This window comes from Sphaeramia orbicularis, chromosome 21, assembly GCF_902148855.1.
Source record: "Sphaeramia orbicularis chromosome 21, fSphaOr1.1, whole genome shotgun sequence".
NCBI lineage: Eukaryota > Metazoa > Chordata > Actinopteri > Kurtiformes > Apogonidae > Sphaeramia > Sphaeramia orbicularis.
Window position 1 is genome coordinate 10,799,369 of NC_043977.1, and position 22,683 is coordinate 10,822,051.

At 41.8% G+C, this 22,683-nt stretch overlaps 1 protein-coding gene across 1 annotated transcript in view; it reads left to right on the forward strand.

The window, feature by feature from the left end:
* LOC115412831 (titin-like) overlaps positions 1-22,683 on the forward strand; it is a 237,885-nt gene that overhangs the window by 40,850 nt on the left and 174,352 nt on the right. The window contains 9 exon segments of the mRNA XM_030125488.1: positions 1,080-9,255; positions 13,282-17,096; positions 18,245-18,523; positions 18,796-19,359; positions 19,575-19,856; positions 19,941-20,219; positions 20,756-21,037; positions 21,116-21,394; positions 22,347-22,634. Coding sequence (XP_029981348.1) covers positions 1,080-9,255; positions 13,282-17,096; positions 18,245-18,523; positions 18,796-19,359; positions 19,575-19,856; positions 19,941-20,219; positions 20,756-21,037; positions 21,116-21,394; positions 22,347-22,634 — 14,244 coding nt within the window.

Consider the following 22,683-nt stretch of genomic DNA (forward strand, 5'->3'; position numbering starts at 1 on the left):
GACAGTTTAACCAGGTGTTGTAAAGTAGTCTGTCAGCAGGTAACTTTGATCCAAACCTTGGCTCGTTGAAGATGTTTTATAAAAGGTGAAACTGTAAAGACAGTGGACAATGTGTGGGTGCATGCAAGACAGAGTTGGACTAAGTTGAACTGCATCCACAGACTGCTTATTGAGTTTATAACTTTAACATTGTGTTGAACTGTCCCTTTAAATGACCTTTGAACTTCCACAGTTGCATGTCTTCGTCATGTGTCTTGACAGAAAACTGCTGTCAGTACTTCACAACTTCTCTTAATAAAACTGTACAGTTTCCTCCAGGAGAGATTTGCTTGTACCAGCTTTGGACACTTGTGGTTTGCATCCAAAAGTGTATTTCATTTTGGCATGAAGGTTCCTCTGATCTTTTCCCCCGAAAAGGTGCAGGATGAGTATCTTTTAAAGCTTCCAGATTGAAAAGTCCTTTAAAAGATATGGAGGTTTACTGCATATGGAACTGTTACCTTCCTCCTGCAAAATATTTCCTAGCCTGGCTTGCAGATAGTGGGATGTGATTCCTGTGGTTTGCATTTTAAATAACACCAGTAAACTATATTAGTTCGAATAAACGCCTTCTCACCCAATTTACAGCTTCAATTGTTAAAGTTTGGGAAAGTTGGTTTTGGAGAGCTGTGCTTCTCATTGACACTTGTGCATCATTTATCTTCTAAGTTTAAGGATTAGAAAGGGCGTTTATTCCTCTGTCTGCAAGTCAGGTAAGGAATGTTCTAGCCACATAAATTATTTAAAAGCAAAACCAGTGAATGTTAGCAGCCCACCTTGGGAATATTATGCTCTTTTTAATAATAAAATTATGTTTTGAAGAAATTTCCACAGACGAAGGATCAAAACTTCCTGCAGGTTTCTAATAAAAAGAATCAAGTCTTGCGTTTATTCGAACAAATATGGTGAGTGAAATTATTTCCTTTGGCATTGTGACTCGCAGCATGCATTTAATATTTCTATTAATGATTCAAATCCTTTTCTCTCTTTTTTTACCCATGGGGCCTGTGTTATTCTGACAGTTGTCTCTCTGATTGCAGAGCTGTTTTACCACGACACCAAAGAGGGAAACCCACACAGCAGCACTGAACTCACCAGCACCCGACAGCTGCGAGGAGCCTTCTCCGACACCGAGGACTTCCTGGATCACGGCCTGGTGTCGGCCAATCGCTGCTCCAGCAGAACCTCTTCCATCAGCTCATGGACAGAGAACATGAAACCTTCTTTCACCCAAAAACTTAAGTTCCAATCAGTCGTTGAGGGAGACCCAGTTGAGTTAAAGTGTAAACTGGTTGCCTGCCCTCCACCAACTATCCTCTGGTTCCATAATAATAGACCCATTCGTAAAGAGCGCAGGCGTAGGATCTTTTCTGACAGCAGATTGCACATGCACGTTACAAGTTTAGTCATAGATGGCATCAAAGAGAAAGACTCAGGCAGTTACAAGGTAATGGCAATAAACACGGAGGGCTCTGCAGAGTCCACAGCATCACTTTTGGTTTCACTGAGGGAAGAGCAGTCCGCCAACTACCTGGGCTTTGCTAGACGATCCGCAAAAGCTCATGAAAGTGTAGACACGATGGCAGAGGAGAGGAAGGAGAGAAAGTTTAGAGTGGACCTCCGGTGTGTAGGGTCTCCATTTGACAAGATGTCCAAAGTCCACCAGGGAAGATCTCGATCTAAAAATGCTGTAATCCGTACTGTGTATTTCCGTTCAAGTACTCCCACAAAAGAAAAACAGCCTGAAAAAGAGTCTAAACGTTTGGAAACTGCATCTGAGCGTGCCCCGTCCCCTCCCCCAATGTTTGAAAGGCCTGAACGATTTAATGATAGGTTCAGTGATATTTACTGTGACCGACGCACAGGTGCCAGATTCAGTGATAAGTTTAGTGATAGATGCAGTGATAGATACAGCGAGAGGTTCAGTGACACCGAAAGCCTTCACAATGAGGTAAGAACCAAACTTACGACCCTTCAAAAAGCTGTCAAACAAAGAAAGAGATTTTCAATCTCAACCATGTCTTCATCTGAGTTTGATTTAGAGTCAGTAGCCAGCGAGCCAAGCTATGCAGATTATGTTGAGAAGCTCAGAGTTAAACCTGCGTCACTACAAGATGTTCCACATTTCAGTCGACCTTTTGATTTGGGAGAGAGTCAGAAGGAAATTCCAGGTAAAACTGCCCACAGGGAATCCTCACAGCCTCGAGTAAGACATTCATTTGAACCTCAGTCAAGAACCAGGGCCATTCAGATCATGAGAGGAGAGCTGGTTGATACAATGGTGCCTCAGACAGACCGAAAATCAGATGGAACCTATTCAGAGACACTGAGTGATAAGAGAGCAGAGAGTTTTGTTGAATCACGGGTAGATGTTGGGTTTAAAGAAAGCAGTGAAGGGGTTTCGGTCCACAAGGTAGAGGCTACAAAAATGGAGGTTCAGCTGGGTCAGTCAGAAGTCTCGTACTCTGAAACATATCCAGAAACTGCAACATACACCGAAAGTAGGGAATCTGTTGTGACCCAAGAGTCAACCAAATTGAAGCTGGTTGCATCATCCAGGGGTGAATGGCAGCAAGGAAGTCGGATGTCAGAGGGGGAAACATTTCACCCTGAAACTAATCTGCCTCTTCCAGCTGGGACACCCTACATGGAGCCTGAAGGTCATATTTACACCCAGCAGGAGGTGGAGAGAAGATTAACTGAGGTAACCGAAACAATGTCCTCTTCTTTCCATGAATCACCCAGAATGAAGGCAAGGGCAGTTGATCCAGAGGCTGCCACTGTGCCAGTACCTAAATCACCTAAAGTTAGAGGTGCAGTTGGAGAAACTGATGTCCTGCTGGCACACCAAGAATCACCCAGAATGAAATCCAGAACAGCAGAAGTGGAAGCCCGAGTCGAGGCCAGAATGAAAGAGTCACCTAGACCAAGGCCACATAGAGCAAACAAAGCCAGTGTCCTGACAGAAACTTCAATTCCAGATGATAAAATTACGGAAGCAGGTGATAGATATGAGGAAGAATGTGAGGAGGAATCACTGAGGGCTCATTATGAGAAAAGCCTGGAGGCTGAACGGATGGAGTGTGAAGAAAAACTCTTGGCCCTTCGGATCAGGAAATGGCAGCAAGGTATGGTTATGTCAGAAGAAGATACGTTTCACCCTGAAACCGATTTACCTTCCCCAGCAGAGACCCCGTACATGGAGCCATACACTCAACAGGAGGTGATTGAGAAAAGACAAACTGATGCAATGCCTTCACCTGTCCATAAATCAACCGGAATGAAGACAAGGGCAATTGATTCTGAAGGTCCTACTATGACAGCACCTGAATCACCCAAACTAAAAGGAAGCTGGCAGAAAGGCATGATTATGTCAGAAGAGGATACATTCCACCCTGAAACTGATCTGCCTTTGCCAACAGAGACACCATACATGGAGCCTGAGGGTCACATTTACACCCAGCAAGAGATGGTGGAGAAAAGAGTAACTGAAGTCATACCACTCTCCATCCATAAATCACCCAGAATGAGGACAAGGCCAATTGATCCTGAAGCCACCACCATAACAGCGCCTAAGTCACCTAAACTAAAAGGTGCAGTGGGAGAGGATGAAGCCCTTCACAGCTCATTACATAAATCACCTAGAATGAAAGTAAGAGCAGGAGACTTGGAAGCTGAGGGATTGGTCAAACAGACACAGATATCTCCCAGACTAAAAGGTAGAGCATCTGAAATGGAAGTTGAATCACTGACCAGAACAAAAGCCAGACAGGAAAAGATGTTGTTTGAAAAGACGAAAGAAGATCATGAGCTCCAGCTGTCAAGAGAGAACATTTCTGAACTACAGCAAGAGACTGAACAGTTTGCCAGTGAAGAAGAGGCGCTCACTCAGCGGATAATGAAATGGCAGCAGGATGTTCTTATGGAGCAACATCAAGCTGTGAAAGTGGAACCTGACAGTGTGGAGGGTTATGCACCATTCAAAGCAGAGACAACCACTGAGGTCAGAAGAAACATCCAAATGGCTTCAGCATCAGTGTCTCAAACTGAAGCAGTCCTCAGCAGAAAGCCAGGAAAAACAGCCAAAGAGAAGTTTCTGACAAGTGAACCTGTTTCTGTTACTTTCCAAGATCAGCAAGATGAAAGCTACCAGCTACCAACGGAGGGCCGCGAGACAAGGCTGCAGAGGGACAGTGAATACTTTGTTAATGAGGAGGAAGCACTGGCTCAACGCATTCTGAAATGGCAACAAGATGTTGTCGAGCAAGAGGAAGTGACAGAACTAGAATCTGAGTGGGCTTTGGATAGTCAAGGCAAGCAACCATTTGAGCCCCAGGTTCCACCATTTGACAGATCTGAACCCACCCAAGCTCAACCTTCTCATGATCTTCCAGCTTTGAACAAAACCTACATGCCAACAGTTGCAGGGGATCTTTCTCCAACTTCTTATGGTCAAGAATCCCAACAAAAAGAGCTGTTTGATGGAACCTTAAAAACACAGACATCTGTAGGTCTTCACCATGTTCCTCCAGAGTCATCCTCCATTGCTAGTTTGTCATATCAAGCGGATGTTCCTTTTGAAAGTGCTCCTGGTTTACAGTCTACTCCCGCAAAAGACAGAGTGGGCCCTGAAGTTTCATCAGGTCAGATATCATCTGCCACCCAACTTGAAGGATATGAACTTGCTTCTGCTCGTGGAAAGAGTCCTATGAAACCATCCAGAGAGGCCTCCTTAATTAGGCAGAACTTCCCACAAGAGGATCTAGGAAGAGAAGCACAGGGAACCAAGGAATATGCTATGATTATTGATAAATCCAGCAGTCAGCACTTCCAGTCGGAAGTCAGAGAAGAAGGAATGGGCAGAAGAGAGGAGATGGGAACATCCAGAGACTGGGGACAAATGATACGACAGAAAGATTCAGTAGGTGTTAGTGGAGAAAGAAGAAGTGTAGAGTCAGAAGAAGTAAAGATAAAGAATGTGGACTCACATTTGAAAGAAACAGAAGAGTCGAAGAGGATAAAAGAAGGCGGTGCAAAGCCACTTGGTTCCCTTCCAGTATGTGTGAAAGATATATCCTCAGTAAAAGTGAAAATTGGTGAGATGTCTGAGTTTCGTTGCCAGTTCCAGGGTGAACCTGTCCCCACAGTCACCTGGCTCAAAGATGGCCACCCATTAGCCCACAATCCTGACTATGATATTGTCAGTAAATCAAACTATTCAAAGTTGACGGTCTTCTATCCAACAACAGACCATGAGGGGACGTATGAGTGCGTCCTGACCAATAAACATGGTAAATGCACCTGTAGTGCTACTCTTGAAATCTCGGATAAAAAAGTGGTGAGAACCTCAGGGGTGGTTGTCACAGAAGAACCAGAGAAGTGTCAGGAAACACAGGAGGGCCACATAGAAGATGAACTCAAGTCATACAAGGATACTGGAAAGGCCACGTTGAAGGTGCCTCAGATGGTGATCCACCAGCGCCACACCTCAGATGAATCTTTTTCTTCCTCTCCTGTTGAAATCAGAATTACTGCTGCCACTCCTATCCCAGAGCTGGCAGAAGAAAGAAGTGCAGAGAAACCTCCAGCTGTTACAGAAACACCATCAGATGTACCAATGACAGATGATGCACAGATGAAACACAAATTTACTTTCTCTTTTGATGCATCTGGTGGGGCCCTTAATGTTGTCCGCGAGTTAGAAAACATTACCTGTTCTGAAGGTAACACCGCGGTTTTGGAGTGTGAAATCTCAGGTGACCCTACCCCAGAGGCTACTTGGTATTATGATGAAATTAGTCTCAAGTTTGCAACTGAAAAATACCGATTTGAGGTAGATGATAAAGTTTATAGACTGTACATAAACAGTTTTACATACTCTGATGCTGGAGTGTATAAATGTGTTGCTAGAAATAAGATGGGGGAGGTTGCCAGCATCGCCGATGTGTCATTTCAAGTTGCAGAGCCTGGTCAGTTCTCAGAATTTGGTGACACCAATGAGGGCAATCAAAGAGTGAGAAAACCCCATGATATTCAGACACCTGTAGTGTCTGATGAAGCTGCCATTGCTAACACTGATGATGGTGTTGTTCAGATGGGGGATAAACCTGTAAGTTCAACAGAAGGCATACCTGTGAAACCTTCAAAATCAAGACCTGCCATCTCCAGAGAGCCTCCTGTTCTATCTGGTTGTGGTTTGACAGCTTCTGCTGCTGTGATAAAAGTTTCTCAGATTAAACAAGCTTTCGAGTCTGACTCCCCTGCCGCATTAATGATGCCACCTTCTCCTGAGGAGCAAAGAAAGCGAACATTTTTCCCTGAAGAGTTTATTCCAGAAGTGGTCATTCCCTTTGACAAGAAAGAACAGGTACCAGGAGCTGAAGGTAGTGAGGAAGGTGCTGCTTTGCCTGAAACCATTCCCTTGCTACCCAAACCTATTTCTTTGGAAGAGGAAAGTGAGCTTTACAAGAAATCTGTTGAGGAAGGGCCACTCCAGTCAGGAATCCACACTGGAGTCAAACAATTTGTTGAGGAAGTTCCAGAGTCTCCAGAGTTGGTCAGACCTAAACCACAGAGACCTGAAGGTATTTCTGAGCAAATAGAGACAGGAGAAGGTGAAGCGAGGGAGGAGGTTATGCGAACATTTGAAAGAACCAGTAGCTTCATTCCCTTCCAGTCAGAGAAAGTGCTTGCAGCAAAACCCACTACCAAACCTTCAACAGCTCCTTCAGGAGAACCTAGTCGGCCTAAAACAATTTCTGAACCTGTCAAACCTGAAAGAAAGAGTGTATCTGTAGCATCTTCCCTTGCTCGTAGTGAGGCTGTGGAAGTCCCAAGTTATTCTGAGGGTGATAGTGTTGCTCTGTTGACAGAAATAGAAAAAGAGAAAGAAATAGTTGGAGAGATTACAGAGGAACTTCCTTTAAAGCCTGTGAGCAAAGAGGTAATCTCAGTCCCAGAACCGTCTATGGACAGTGGTGTTTTCCTCAGTATGCCAGACTCCCAGGCAGATGTGACAGAAGGGGTGGAAGGGGGTGTAGTTGAGCCTCATGTAGAACTCAAAGGTGAAGATGAAAGCACTGACGTGCTGGTGGAAGCAAAACCTGAACCACTCGTCAAAGCTACAGCAGAAAGCAAGATTAAAGTGTCTGGCCCATCAGAAACTCAGAAACCAGATGTACCTGTACACAGCAGAGCTAGGTTGGAATGGGCTTCACCAACTGAAAGTGGAACTGCAGCTGCACGTGTTGGGTCCATGGAGGAAGAGGAGGTCACATTTGGAGCTGTTTACGACTACTACAACCCTCCAACAGACTGGGGAAGACCACTGTCCCCTGAGTCTGAGATGTCTATTGAGATTGGCAGTACCATGAGTGAAGAGATACCTGAGGCAGCCGAGAGATTCTACACCCCAGGCTCATCCACCGAGGCCTCGCAGCCAATTGCAGAGTCTTTCCACACTCCCAAGTCTCCAGTTTCCTTCCGTACTCCAAGTTCTGATTCACCAGGTGGGTTTACAACCCCCCAAGAGTTCCCCTTCTCCCCTGCTGAACATAAGAGACCCTCAACTGGAGACTCAACTGAAAAGTTTTTCTCGCCAGTTCAGTTCCTGACATCTCCTGCAGATGAAGGCGTCGAGACAGCTGAAATAAGTGTGGACGAGAGTCGATTCCTTAGCGGGAGGGGATCTCTAGGCTTGGGAACCCTTCAGGAGAAGGTACAGGGAATCCCTCCTGCCTTCCTCAAACCTCTCATTAAGAAACGAGTGTTTGAAAATGACACTTTGAAGTTTTATGCTGAAGTGTTTGGCCTCCCGTCTCCTGAGGTGAAATGGTTCTGCAACAAAACCCAGCTGGTGGCAGGCGATAGAGTCCAAATGGAGAGGGATGGTGACAGCATTTCACTTATAATTCGCAATGTCACTAAAGCTGACCAGGGGGAGTACATTTGTGAGGCTGTGAACTATGTTGGAGAGGCCAGAAGTGTTGCTTTAGTGGTCGTCGTGTCACAGGAAGTGCGATTTATGCCTGCCCCTCCAACTGTTACTCACCAGCATGTAATGGAGTTTGATGTGGAGGAAGACGATTCTTCTCGTTCACCATCCCCTCAGGAAATTCTGCTTGAAGTTGAACTGGATGAAAATGAGGTGAAGGAGTTTGAAAAGCAGGTGAAGATCATCACCATTCCTGAGTACACAGCTGACAACAAGAGCATGATCATATCTTTGGATGTGCTGCCGAGTATTTATGAGGAGGGGGCTGTGGACTTTGTGACCCAGGAACATGACGACTTGAAAATAGCTTTTGAAGTCACTGAAATGCCTCCACGGTTCATCAATCCCATCTGTGACATGGAAACTCCAGAAGGAACCACAGTCATGTTTGAATGTTCTCTAATGGGGATTCCATCGCCCATTGTGTCTTGGTTCAAAGGTGACAAGAAAATTCCTCACAACAAGAAATTCCTCCATTCTTCTGATGGAGACAACCATTTCCTGAAGATCTGTAAGGTCACCAACCAGGACAGTGGAGTTTACACCTGCAGGGCAATTAATGTTGTAGGGGAGACGTTGTGCAGAGCCTCTCTGGTAGTGTTGAGTGGTAAGGCATTCGCAGGTAAAACCAGAGGCAGGGAGTTGACAGCTGTATCTCTTGGTAGCGCTAAAGTCCAGCCTCAGAAGTTTGACCTTATGGTTGGAAACACATCGTTTGATGGAGAACAGGTGTCGGAAATTGAGCTGGAGTTTGAGTTTGAGCAGGAGGCCGATGAGTCGCAGCGAGCTGTCAGGTTAGTGGCAAACACTGACAACGAGACAAGCGAGCAGGGAGAGAAATACGTCAGCATTAACTTTGACGTGTTTGCTGAACCGGCTAAAGATGACAAGATTGAGTTTAAAGGGAAGTCAAGTGACATGTGCAGTTTCCAGTTCCAGGTCACAGAGACGGCGCCTAAATGCGTCATCCCGCTGACAAACGTTACAGCCGCCGCAGGGACACCAGTCATCCTGCAGTGTTTAGTTAGCGGTAAACCGAATCCTACAGCAGAGTGGTTTAAAGACGGAGAATGCGTTACAGACAGCCGATGTATCATCCAGGAGAAAACCGCCGGTCATTTTAATCTGCTCATTACTAATGTGAACCAGGGTGATGCTGGAGAGTACAAGTGTGTAATCCAGAACACAGCCGGATGCATTGAAACCACGGCGCTGCTGAAGGTGTTTTAGGCCTAAACGTAATACAAGATGACAACTAAAAGGTCAAAAAAAAGGTTTAAAATAAGTTAGTTTTCAATTAGAATTTTACAGATTTCAGATGCACAAATACTAAACTCTGTTCAGTAAATCCAGTGGTATCTAACTGAATTAAATACCACAGACACATATCTTTACCCAAATCAAATTGATAAATGGACATGCTTTTTAACATTTACAAGCAATTTGGACCTTGTTACTAGAAGAGATGGGAAACCAATTAACTCCTCATTTTGTAAGAATATATTCACTGAATTCAGGAAGTAATCAATGGAAAGAGACAAAAATAGGTAAAACAGCTCTTTAATGAACTGGTATCATGAGAGAAATTCCTTGTAAAACCCACTTGAATCTGTCCATTAATGGTATTTGAAATGAATTATTTGTTGAATCCAACCTGGAAAAGGATAAAAGCATCAAGAGTTTAATTGGAAATTAGATATTTTAATGCAAGAGAATGATATGTAGGCCTAAAAAAGTCTAGGTCTAGTTTAATAAATCATAAATGAATCTGGTTTAATATTTAATCCTTGTTGGTGGAGCTCAGTCGTAGGTTTGGATTGGTTGCACAAACATAAACATGCATTTTTTAAGCTTTATAACAATGGAAACCAAGCTGTTTATCAATTCCCTGGAGGCTGCATCTGCAACTTTTTAAGCTTTGATGAGTAATTAGTAGGTTTTTACATCTTCGTAAGTGTGTAAATGTTGTTTTACATCATGAAAGGAGAAATGAAGATGTGTAACAGTAGAACAATGCGAGTTGTATCTGTGCATCCAGCCCATCGCTGCTGCTTTAGTGTAAAAACAGTCATGTTTGTCAGTAATACAAAAGTCTTCTGGAAAGTTTTTATTTATTTATTTAAGTTGTGTTTTACTTTACATGTTGGTGTGTGTCATCTGTAGATGGTAACAAATGTGAGAGTGTGGTTTCTTTTGTTTTAACTTTAGACAATAATTATTAGTCACTGCATCATTCATTTTATCCAAAACAAAGACGCTTAACGCAAAAGGTAACGTTTGTACAACACAAAATAAGAATTAGTGGGAATATTAGGAATGTGTGACGCAAATGCCTGCTAAACACAAATACATACCATTGTCATCATTTTAGTTGTTCTTTGTTAGATTAATTACTTTAAATGATTGTGTGAAGCCACAAAGATAAAGAGAAGAGTTTGATTAGCAGTTTTTGAATGTGAAAATTGAATAAATTCACGTAACATCAGCGCTACAACTACAATTTAACAAACTAAATTATGTGATTAGATTTAATATTACTATTATTTTTGTCACTCAGTATAATTATATGTATTTGAAATTGTGTTAGTAGTTAAATAGACATAAAATCTATACATTTATTTGTAATTTCACCTGATTTGTTGAACAAAACTGGAATGTGTTTTAATCCGACTCTGCAGTGTTTGAGGAAAATCCACTCTGTTGGTTTTATAGAAATCCATTACTATGTTTACACTTTTCTTTAGTTTTGATCAGTTGAAAATGCCCACATTCTAATTATCTATCCTTGAACTAGTGAAAAGTGATCTACCTTAAGAATATATTGTCACAATGCTTACTTGAAATTATTCAGTTTATTGTTGTTGGTGTGTTGAAGGTGTTTTGGATTTTGTGTGTTTTTGTGTTGAATGATGATTTAACGGTTTGACGACATGCTGGTGTTTCAGAGTTAAAGTTAAGTAGGTGGTTTTAAAAATGATAACACTGTGAAACTTTTTTCATTTTAAGTGTTCTTGTACATATGTGTAATTTTAGGGTGTAGTGTTTACCAAAAAAAAAAAAAGCCCAATAAACATCTGGCACTGAGATAGGAAGTCATGGTTTATTTGTACAGACGTCATGTTGTTTGTCTCAGTTTATAATAAAATGTTTAATGTAGTAAAAGAGTTGTTATTTTGTCAAGTGTTTTTGACTAATAAAAGGTTTCTGACTGGAAAATTAAAACAACTAAAAATAAGACTAATAAAGATGATCATTATTTTATTTTTTTAATACATTACATTAATGGTACTTAAAAGTGTTGTTTTAATGTAACTCTTACACAATACTTCTCAGACCAATTTTAACCAATTTATGTAACAATATATTTTGAAAGAATCTTGTTCATAAGAAGAAAAAAAAAGAAACTAGGAATTGGTTATAAACAAGGTCTTTAATAAAGGTCGGGTCGACATGAACAAATAAAGGCCAGCATCTTCTAATTGAATTTAATTAACTGAACAATATAAGGCTTCTATTTTCAACACTTTGTGTTTTAGCTCATTATCTAAAGTGTAATTTTCTGATCTATGTCTGAATATTTCACTCAAAATGGAATTTGTAGAAACTTAAAAGCACCATAGGAAAGCAATTAAGTACAACGATTACTACTTTTTTTTCATTTGGAAATTATTAATTTAGGCCAAACTCCAATGCAAACCTTCTTCTAATAAAGGCCTGGAACCTCCCGCAGCTCAGAGAGATAAAGACCTGGGCATTATGTGAGGAGATAAACGAAATAGCAACTATAAAATACTTAGAGAAAAGTTTAAACAGTATAAGAACTATAGTCTAAAGGAATATGTAAAATAAATTTGAAGGCTAAAACTATCATTATTTATGTTTTTTATAAAGTACTTCACTTGTACTAAAAGCTATTGTTTGGAATTCCTCTTACACAATACTTTTCAGACAACTTTTGACCAAGACTTAAAAAAAAAAGTAAAATCTAATACAAAAACTGGGAGTCAATTATAAACAAGGTCTCCAACAAAGGCCTGGTATCTCCAGAAGCTCAGAGAAATAAAGACCTGGACACTATGGGTGGAAATCCAGGATCCAATGATCTCATTCTTTCATAGACTTTGGCTGTAAGAGTCTAAAAATTAATGGACAGTTTTAGTGAAATATCATCAAATCCCACAAACTTGGGAAAATATGATTAATATTCCTTCTTTTTTTGACTAAAAATGGAATGGTGACTACTGTAATGCCTCTACATCATTAGAAAGGCAGATTCTGGTTGTATCTTTTAATAATACAGTATTATTATAACTTAATTATTATTCAACATTAGGTTTTAGTGAAGCCTACGACCTCATTAGTCAAAAGCTTAAAAGCGCCAAGCAAAAGATGGTAGAATACACACAGTTAAAACAAAAACACAAACCAAAGTAAAATGGAAACAATCACTGATGAACAGTTGTGGTGTGAGAAGAAATGTTAATCCTCAAATTTCTTTGTGAATTTTAGAACTTGTGCATCGAAAGAGTTAATAATTCTGGATGGCATTTGTGAAAACAGTTCACTGCAATCATACAATAGGTCATGAAGTTGTTTTTGCTCTGACTGCTCCTTTAACCACAAATGTTTGTTTGTAAGAAAATCATTTATCTGTAGAGGTAGACAGATATATTGAGACGTTTTTTTTTTTCAATATCGGCCATTGGCCTTATTTTTTATTTTTTATTTTTTTTGAAGGTAGTAAATTGATCAGTAGTAAAAATGTTATAAGATATTTGACCAGACACCTGTGTGGGCAGCACTTGAAGTTCAAGAAATGTTAAAAGAGTACTATGTGTACGTTTATTAATAATTTCATTTATATTGCTGCAGAATTTTTTTTTTTATTATTTTCTGAGAGTTTCAATTGTATTTTACAGTCAATGTGCTTTAAAAAAAAAAAAAAAAAAAAAAAATTGGCCTTAAATATCAGCCTCAAAAATTGGCTGTAGATATCAGCCATCGGCTGCCCAAATTTTTAAAAATCAGCATCGGCCTCAGAAAAACCCATATCAGTCAACCTCTATTTATCTGTGGTGAAGAACAGGTTCAAAGCCAATGCATTATAAGCATTAAAAACAAAACTCAACTCAGGAACCATTTTCAATAACAAAAATAAGTTTGAAAGCATCCTGTCAGTATAAATGGATTTTTCTTATTACCAATAGATTGATTGTTCTCTGATTTTGTGTCACGGACATTGTTACTAGTGTTGCTCAATGTTTCCTCACAGAGCGTAGCACCACCATCACCACTGTGGAAGAGGAAACCTACTACACTGGTGTCCAGTTACCTCAGAAAACAAAAACACTTGAACTCAAGCCAGAGTCCAAACGGTACTCTTCCACATTAGAGAAGAAAAAAGAAAAGCCAGTTTTCCTCACTCAGCTTTCACCAGCTGCTGTTACGTCTGGGGAAACCGCCAGGTTTACTGTTAAAGTGTCTGGATTCCCAAAACCCACCGTTCAGTGGTCGCATAATGGAAAAGTGATTAAGAGCTCCTCAGTTTATAAGCTGATCGAGGAAAAGGAAGAGTACACTTTAGTAATCACCAAAGTGACAACAGAGTACGAGGGCGAGTACTCTTGTACTGCCACCAACAGGTTAGGACAGACCACATGCACCACCTACCTTGAGGTGAAAAAGCCAGATGTTAGTCAAGCAGAGAAATGGGTGGAAAAGATGTTTAAGATCACAGGTCAACCTCCAACATTCAGAGTTCAGATCCAACCAGTCAGGTGCTCAGAAGGAGGGGAAGTGTCATTTAACTACAAAGCCAGCGGTGATCCCACGCCAGATGTAAAATGGTTCAAGGGAGCGTTTCAGATCCAGCCCAGTAGGAACTGTATCATTATAACCAATCCAGATGGATCTGGATCCATCAGCATTAAGAACATCAAGCAGGAAGACAGTGGTTTGTACACATGTAAAGCCTCTAATCAGTTTGGAGAGGCGTCTTGTAGTGCTGAACTTGTCGTGTTCAAGGAATCAGTTACTGTTTCCAGAGAACAGGTCACAGTGGTTCAGAAGAAGGGCTATAAGGTGGCCATGACAGAGCAGGCAACAGAGTCACGTTTATACCAGGTCAGTTTGCCGGGTCAGGACCGGTCCGACCAGATGGTTTATACTATTGGCACAGAGGACCGGCAGATAATTCCCAGTGAACAGGTCAGTTCCCTAAGAGAACTTGACATCTCTGCTGCCACCATCCATCGTGAGCAGCTGACCCACCAGGCAGCAGTTCTTCAGGCTCATGAGATAGAGGAGAGGGTTTCTGTGGTTCCAACCCACCCACCCCAGGTCTCCGCTGTTCCTGCAAAACAGCTCCACATGGCAGCTTTTACGTCGTCGATTGAGGAGAGTCAGGACTTTACAGAGCAACACTGTGATCGCATTCAGAGCCCAGAGGTTATTGAGCTCCGTGCAGCACGAGAAAAGAAGTCAAAGGTGATGTCAGCTGTAGCAGAGGAGCTTACCCCTCTGTCTACTGTTAGCACAGAACCCTTAGCTGACAGAGGAGCTGCGTCTCTTAAGCCCAAATCTGAACCAAAACTTCTAGTCAGTGGGCATCAGGTTGAGTCACAACTGTCAATACTTAAAGAGCAGTCTCACGAAATCTCCAAAGCACAGGAGGAGAAAGGTTACAAAGTTAAGGAAGGTGTAAAGATCCTGTACTCAGCCCAGTCTGCTGAGAAACGAGTGCTTGAAGAAGGCCACACTACTGAGGTGCTATCAGCAGAGTCTGCTCTTAAGTCTTCTGCTAGTAAAGAACAGCACCGACCAGTACTTGCCTCGATCAGCGAGTCCAAACAAACTTTGTTAAAGGAGTCTAAGTTCTCCATTGAGAGGTCTCCAGAGGAGACTGCCCATCTCTGCAAGGATAAAGTGTTAAAAGTAGCTACATCTGCTGAAGAAAAGCAAATAATGCAGGCTGAGCCGACACAGCAGCTGCCGAGTCTGGACAGTGCCATGTCAATTCAGTCACAGGTGGAAGGAGAGCAACTGTTGCACCTGCAAGTTATAACAGATCAGGACCTCCTTCCATCTGAGAAGACATTTACCAGTGAGAAACCACCAGCACAGCAGGCAAGCACCAAAAAGAGTCCAACTCTGCTTCACACTGTTAGTCAGGATGAGCAGAGGACAGTAGTTTGTGAGGACACAGTAGAGTTTGAGGCTAAAGCCAGCACCATGTCCGTAGAACCTCAGAAAGAGGCTCCTACACCGCTGCATCTCCAGTCTACACAACCTGTGGAGGCACTACAAAAAGAAGGTTTTCTCGTAATTGAGAAGCCTGACCAGCAGGTAGCAGCCCAAAAACAGGAGAGGGCTAGGAGTCATGCAGCTATTTCTGAGGAAAAAAGGGAGCTCACTGCAGATTATCACACTGAGTTAGATGTTTCTGTGACTGGAATTCAGTCTCAACTTCGAACTGAACCTCGGCCTCAGAACATTCTCCAGCTCGCCTTCCAGCCCATGCAGCTGCCAAAGGAGATGCCGGTTACTACTGACGTCAAACAGCAGCGAGCTTTGGTGCAGAAGGAGGATCGCTGGAATGTGATGCATGTTACCAGTGTAGCAGATAGTCACGCTTTAGAGGAGGGTCACACCGAGAGTCTGACCGCTGTGGATAAATTCATCTGTCAGGCAGCTTTAGAGCCCAAAATCCCCACCGAACCAATCCAGGTTGAGGAGAAGGAGATCTCCACTGAGAGTAGTGTCCTTCTGGAGGCAGCCGAGCAGGACTTTGCTGTTCAGATCCAGGAGGGCCAGTCAGTTAGGCAATCAATAGTCATGGATGAGAAGCGAGTGCTGACCGGTGAGCTCTCTCAGGAGGTCACCAAGTCTGAGTCGACTAACGTCTCTGTCACCACTCAGCCAAAACTCTCATTTATGGCATCGGAATCAAAAGACAGTGCTGCTCTTCCTAAAGAGATGACATTTGTGGTTCAGGTTTCTAAACCATCCAGTCTGAATGTCAGACATCAGCTCAGAGATGCGCTTCAGTCGGCTGTTGCCAGTGACCAGCCTGTTTTACTGGCTGATGTTGTTGGAAAGTTGCAAGCTGTTGAAGTTCAAGAGGTCAAGGTTCAAAGAGAGCCAAGACGATCTCTGTTTACATACCTAATCACAACTACCGGCTCCCCGATGGAGATCACTCTTGCTTTTGAAGGGCAATACCCTCAAACAGCTGATCTTAGGACTGAACTCCAGGCAGCTTTCCACTCCATCGTGTACCAAGAATCCCATGTTCTTACATCTGCCCAGCCTGGTACGATGCAGTTGGACAAACCTCAAAGGGCACAGGTAACTTCGGCCCGCTCCAAAGAAATGTTATCAACTATGGTAGAGACAGTGAGAGTGGCTGAGAGTGCAGCAGACTTTACTGGTGTTAAATCTCAAGCTGCTGCACTCAAAACTGAGTCTAAAATGGCAGTTGAATGTGTTGCAACTGCGCAACAGGCTGTGGTGCAAGAATCTAAGATGGCAATGATGGAGCAAACCATCTCCTCACAGGTTAAAATTTCTGCTGAGGCTCACATGTCTTTTGAACAGTCAGTTCAAGTGTCAAAACAAGAGGTCAGATCTGTAAAAGTGAAAAGCAAAGAGAAAGATGTAGGGGCAGCTATTATGACCACTGGTTTGCCTCCTACACCTGCTGCCATTGAAGAGGTGGTGGATGTCAGCATCCAGAAGGAGGTTTTCAAAGAAGAGATCACAGTTTCAAGGCCAGAACAGAGAGAACACCCTGTATTAGTCACTTCCCTTGAAGACTTATCTATCGAAGAGGACAGTAAAGTGACCTTTAGCACCACTTTTAAATATGTCTCAAAGGTAAACTGGTTTTTCAATGGGCAGTTGGTGAAATCTGGCAAAGAGTTCAAGTGTTCCAAAGACCAAGACACATACACATTGGTTATCAACAAAGTTGTCAAGGAGAAGCATCAAGGAGAGTATGTCTGTGAGGCTGAGAATGAAGTCGGCAAGATCACAACATCCTCAACGCTCACTGTGGTCTCCAGAGGTTTGATACTAGGAAAATTCAATGTATCACATCATTCATTCATCCATTTTCACAAAGAAGAACTAATGATCCACAGAGACTTGTTCACATTCTTCACACTTTGGTCTCATGAGCACCATTAAATGGGCACTGGGTGGTGGTACTAACTCATCATCTTTTCCACATCATTGTATGGTCAACACCTGCCTAAAGACCAGAACTGTCACAGCGATGCACGTCTTCTTAATGTTTCTCAACATTAAGCATCGTATGACAATAGTTGTGATGATCCTGGTCTTCAGACAGCTTTCACAGTCTTTCTTTTTGTCATGTCGTCAGCTGTGTTTCCAAGTAGCTGTCAGGTGGATGTTCGAGAAACATTTGAAATGTCACCAAAAGAAAAAGACATAAAGCTTAGCATCATCAGAAAGTAGAGGATGAGGTTCATTAAACATGGCAGACCATGGGTGAGGATTTCACTTAACTGGTCTGGAAAGTGGGGGAGAAATCTGCTCACACAAAGTCATTTACTGTACAGTGCTTTCATTTATTAATCTAACCTGATCTATTTTCATTTTATACATAATTGGATTTTTGCCTACAGTCCCTAATGCCACCCAACTAAACTCATTTCACTGCCAAAGCAATACTACACATGTACAACTTTTTCTTCTCTTTTGAACCAGTTAGTTCAATTGCATTTGGTAATTGGTTTTGTGGAATTATCACCACAACCTAGCATTTTACTTGCAGGCAGTCATTATTATTTCCTGTTAAAATTGTTGTGATGTTTGTCAAGGTCAAACATCAACCTTTTCTAATGTGACACTTAAAAATACTGATAAACATCCATAACGGAAACATAGCTAGTGACATCATTTTCCTTCTCCTGCAAACCCATTTTTTGTCATGTCTGCATGCTTTCAGTCCTCAACTTGACATAAACCTTTTCTCCTCCTTTCAGCCTGAACTCGTGCCTCATGAAACTCATGTTCATTATCATCTCTCTCAACATATGGGGCTTGTGTTCCTACTTTTCTCCTCCACAGTCACTCCTGCTTTGCCTCCCATTGTTCATTCCTCCATTCCTGTTCCTGATCTGTTAGTTTCTTTTACAAGTTCTTCGTGGTCTCCTACTGACTTTTCCTATTTTGATGTCTGTGCCTCAGTGCCACCAGTGTTTAGGCAGAAAATCTCATCTCTGGAGATAAACGTCGGAGGCCACGCCAAGTTTGAATGCGAGATTGAGGATGCTCCGAGCGTGACCTTCAAATGGTACAAGTCTGGAGTTGAAATCCGACAGAGCGAGAAGTACCGCATCCTGAGCCGCCACACCAGCTCATCCCTGGAGCTTCTGAACCCGGTGAAGGCCGACAGTGGTGAATACAGCTGCAAGGTGTCCAACCAGCATGGCTCTGACAGCTGCGCCGCCAAACTCGTGGTCACCGGTAAGATCCCAGTGGGAACATTCATCATCATCTTCATGTGTGTGTGTCTGTGAGAGAGAGAGAATTATATACATATTTGCACTGTTTCACCAAGATTCACTATAATGCATTGTGGAAGTAATTTGTTCATGAGCTGGATCTGGTGTCACCATTGGCAAATATAATGTCGATTAAATGTGTAAGATGACATCAAGTTAATTTTTGATGTGCTATTTTTCTACTTTTTTTGTTCAAAATTCATTGAACTTTTTTGTTTTACCTGCTCTCCATAGAGATGTACCCGCCGGTATTTGTATCAAAACCAGACCCAATGACTTTATACGTGGGCAAACAAGCGACCTTCCAGTGCTCACTTACTGGGACTGTACCCATGGAGGTTGTCTGGCACAAGGACAACATAGCCATCTCTTCTGAGGGGAATTATGTCATGAAATATGAAAAGAACAAGTATTCCCTTCTTATTAAAAGTCTTGAGCTGACTGACCAGGGGGTGTACCTGTGCAAGGCCTCCAACAATGTCGGCACGGCTACTTTTACCACAGAGCTCAAAGTTATCAACAAGCCCAGCTTCATTAAGAGTTTTGAGGCAGCGTCGGTCGCTGTCAATGACCCTCTGAGGCTGGAGTGCCAGGTGGATGAGGACACTGGTGTGACTGTCACCTGGACCAGGGATGGCAAAAAAGTCCACCAGAGCATGGATTGTAAGCTGTCCTTTGAGGACAAGGTGGCTGTTCTTGAGATACCCAAGTCTAAACTGAAGGACTCTGGGAAATATGTGTGCACAGCCACAAATGAGGCTGGGAGCTCAACGTGTGAGGCTGTGGTAACAGTTCAAGGTAAGATCTTAAAGGTGATCTTTCCAGTAGGTTTGATCAAATCTCTTGAGATAGGATGGTAGACTACTTACTGTTTTCAGACAATGCAGGCTGACGCTAACCCTCTGCACCTATGCACTGCTACTTTCTTGCTTTTTGTTGTGCCTTTTATTGATGCTCTTTGTCATGGTTTTTAGTCCTGTTTCAATATCTTTTTGACCTAACACATCTTTCAGAGCCTCCTACTTTCACCAAAAAAATGGAACCAAAGATTACGTGGAAACAAGGCATAGCGGCACGCTTACAGTGCTCTGTAAAGGGATCGCCTGAACTTCGCATCCAGTGGTTCTGGAATGAGAGAGAACTTAGCGATGGAGACAAATATAAAATATCTTTCAAGGCTGGAGTTGCTGCTTTAGAGATCATGAACCTTGTGGTAATAGACAGTGGAAGCTACACCTGCGAGGTGTCAAATAATGCTGGCAGTGAGAGCTGCAACACCCTTATATCTGTTAAAGGTTTGTCGGATCTTGCTTTAACTGTTCACACTGTTTAACTGATAAAACTGTGATATTAATTTCATTTACATTGTCATTACCCAGAGCCACCGTCCATTAGAAAAGAGCTGCAGACAATAGAGGCAGTGAAGGGAGCGGCGGCTCAGATGGAATGTGAAATCGCAGGAACTGTTCCTTTTGAAATCAGCTGGCTAAAAAATAAGAAACCCATTAGCAGTGATCAGAAATACACAATCATCTCCCAAGAATCCTTGTCCAGGCTGGAGATCCGGACCTTTGACAGTGCAGATGTGGGAGATTATCAGTGTGTAGTATCTAATGATGTGGGGAAGGTCGTGACTAAGGCGTTAGCCAAACTTAAAGGTTAGTGACAACAAAACTGCAATACTATACAGCTGCAAAAAATAAAGAAAAATGAAGGACCAGTGGTTTTAGTATTTATAGCTTCATATTTGAGTGAGATGGAAAATTTCTTCTAGATTCCAAATTAAAATTAAGAGCCTTGATTCCCCAATGAAAACCTGTTTTTATTTAGTATAAAGCATAATAATAAACAATCAAATGAAGTTTTTTTGGTATCAGGTCAAGTTGAATATAGTTGAATATTTACAGAATTGTTTAACCTAGTGAATGGTGGAATTCAAACCAATTACAATTCTCTCATTCATTCCTTTTCAACTGTGAAAAAAAAGTACATTTCAATTCTGTTTTTTGTCTTTAAAATGTAAATCTGGAAGGATGTGGGCTTTGTTTGATGGACTGTGATCATCCATTTACCTCTAGATGTTTTCACTGAGTTCAGGGCTGAGTCTTCTGGTCTCTTCATTTTTTCCTGAGCTGTGTATTTGTAGATTTAACTTTATTCTTAAATCAATTTTAACTCATCATGTTTTTCATAGAACCCCCGACTTTCACGAAGAGAGTCGAGAGCATGACAGCAGTGTTGGGAAATACAGTTAAACTTCAGGGAACTGTAAAAGGCTCTGCTCCCATTAGCATTAAATGGATGAAAGACTCAGAAATCCTGAGAGATGACGACCCAAACATCAAGATGGTGTTTGAGAACAACGTAGCTAGTTTGTCGATAACAACCGTGGCCATCAGCCATGGCGGCAAGTATCTTTGCCAAGCTGAAAACGAGGCCGGGCACCAGAAATGTGAAGCTACTTTGACTGTACAAGGTCAGAACCCATTGTGTCTTGTGTTCATTTTAGCTCCAGGTTCTTGTCTTTAAATCTAACGGGTCTATTTTATCCCAGAACCGGCCCGAGTCCTAGAACCTGCTGAGTCCATCAGTGTGACAGCAGGGGATTCAGCCACATTGGAATGTACAATCTCTGGAAGCCCGGAGCTTAAAGTGAAATGGTTTAAAGACGGGAAGGAGATGATCAGTGGCCGTAAATATAAGATGAGTCTGAAGGACAATGTGGCCACCTTGAAGATCCTCACGGCAGAACGAGCAGATACGTCCGAGTACAAGATGGAGGTGTCCAATAAAGTCGGCAAAGACCAGTGCACATGCTCAGTTACAGTCTTAGGTCAGCACTGCATCTTCTGCTTCATAACATCTGAAAATACTGATGAATAAATGATGAATACACTGAAAACTAACCTACACATTAAAAACCCATGTCTGTTAACCATTTAATATCAAACAGTAGAAAAATATTTATTTGAATTATCTTCTTTTCTTTTTTGTATGGTTTTTGTTTTTTTTTTTCTTAACAGGACCTCATCATTTTGTGGCCATAAACTTAGTAATATTACTAGTATTATTACAGTATTTAAAGTACTTGATATATAATTCTATCATTAACAATGAAAGATCACAATTTCTTTTATTTTACTTTTATTCAGTAAAAATACCATCAAGCACAAACACCTTTCAGACCAATGAGATCAGGTTTTATGTACTTTAAGTGACTGATCAGTGAAATACTATAATAGTGTTCAACACTACTCCATGAAGGGGAGTTTTAAGTAAAAAACAAACAAAAAAAAAATCCGTTTTCATCAGTTTTAACTACATTATATGAGCTTCTCTAACTTATGAAGATATACCAGACCATAAATAAATAAACCATGAGGAAGACAATTCAGCTGTTAAGTAGAGCATGATTTTAGACAGTTTCTAGATTCTGTTCTTTAAAACCTCAAAGAAACGGATGGATGTTTCTTGTATCAGGAGTCTGGTTCAAGCTGAGCTGACAACACAAACTGACACAGTGACACCTAGTGGATTTCTGTAATACAACATACTTAAACTAAGTGGTAGAGGTGGCTCTTTTGTTGTCCAGGATAGAGACTCCATTAAACCGTCGAGCAGAGCATTGAGGGGTGAAAACTTCCACAATAAAACAAACACTGTCTTTTACCATTTGGGACATACATCAAATATAAGTTTTAAAGCAGACTTAATGTGATTTGGTTTTGATTCATCTTCGTGTCAGACTGTGATAATGCATGAGATGTTTTCTTTTCAACAACCAGATCGGATAATGCCTCCAACTTTCACTAAGTCTCTGAAAAGAGTTGATGGAAATGTTGGTAGTGACGTCTCCATGGATTGTAAAGTTTCTGGTTCTCAGCCCATGACCATAATTTGGTTCAAAGATGACAAGGAAATTGTACCTGGAGCCAAATTCCAGCCTGAATTCATGGAAAGCTCTGCCACGCTGAGAATTGTTGGCCTGGAGAAGGCGGACTCTGGAGTTTACAAATGCAGAGCCACCAATTCAGCTGGATTCAAAGACACCAGTGGCACACTTTATGTCAAAGGTTGTGAATGCTTGGCTCATGTTGTGCTTCTGTTTATCTCCAATCCTTT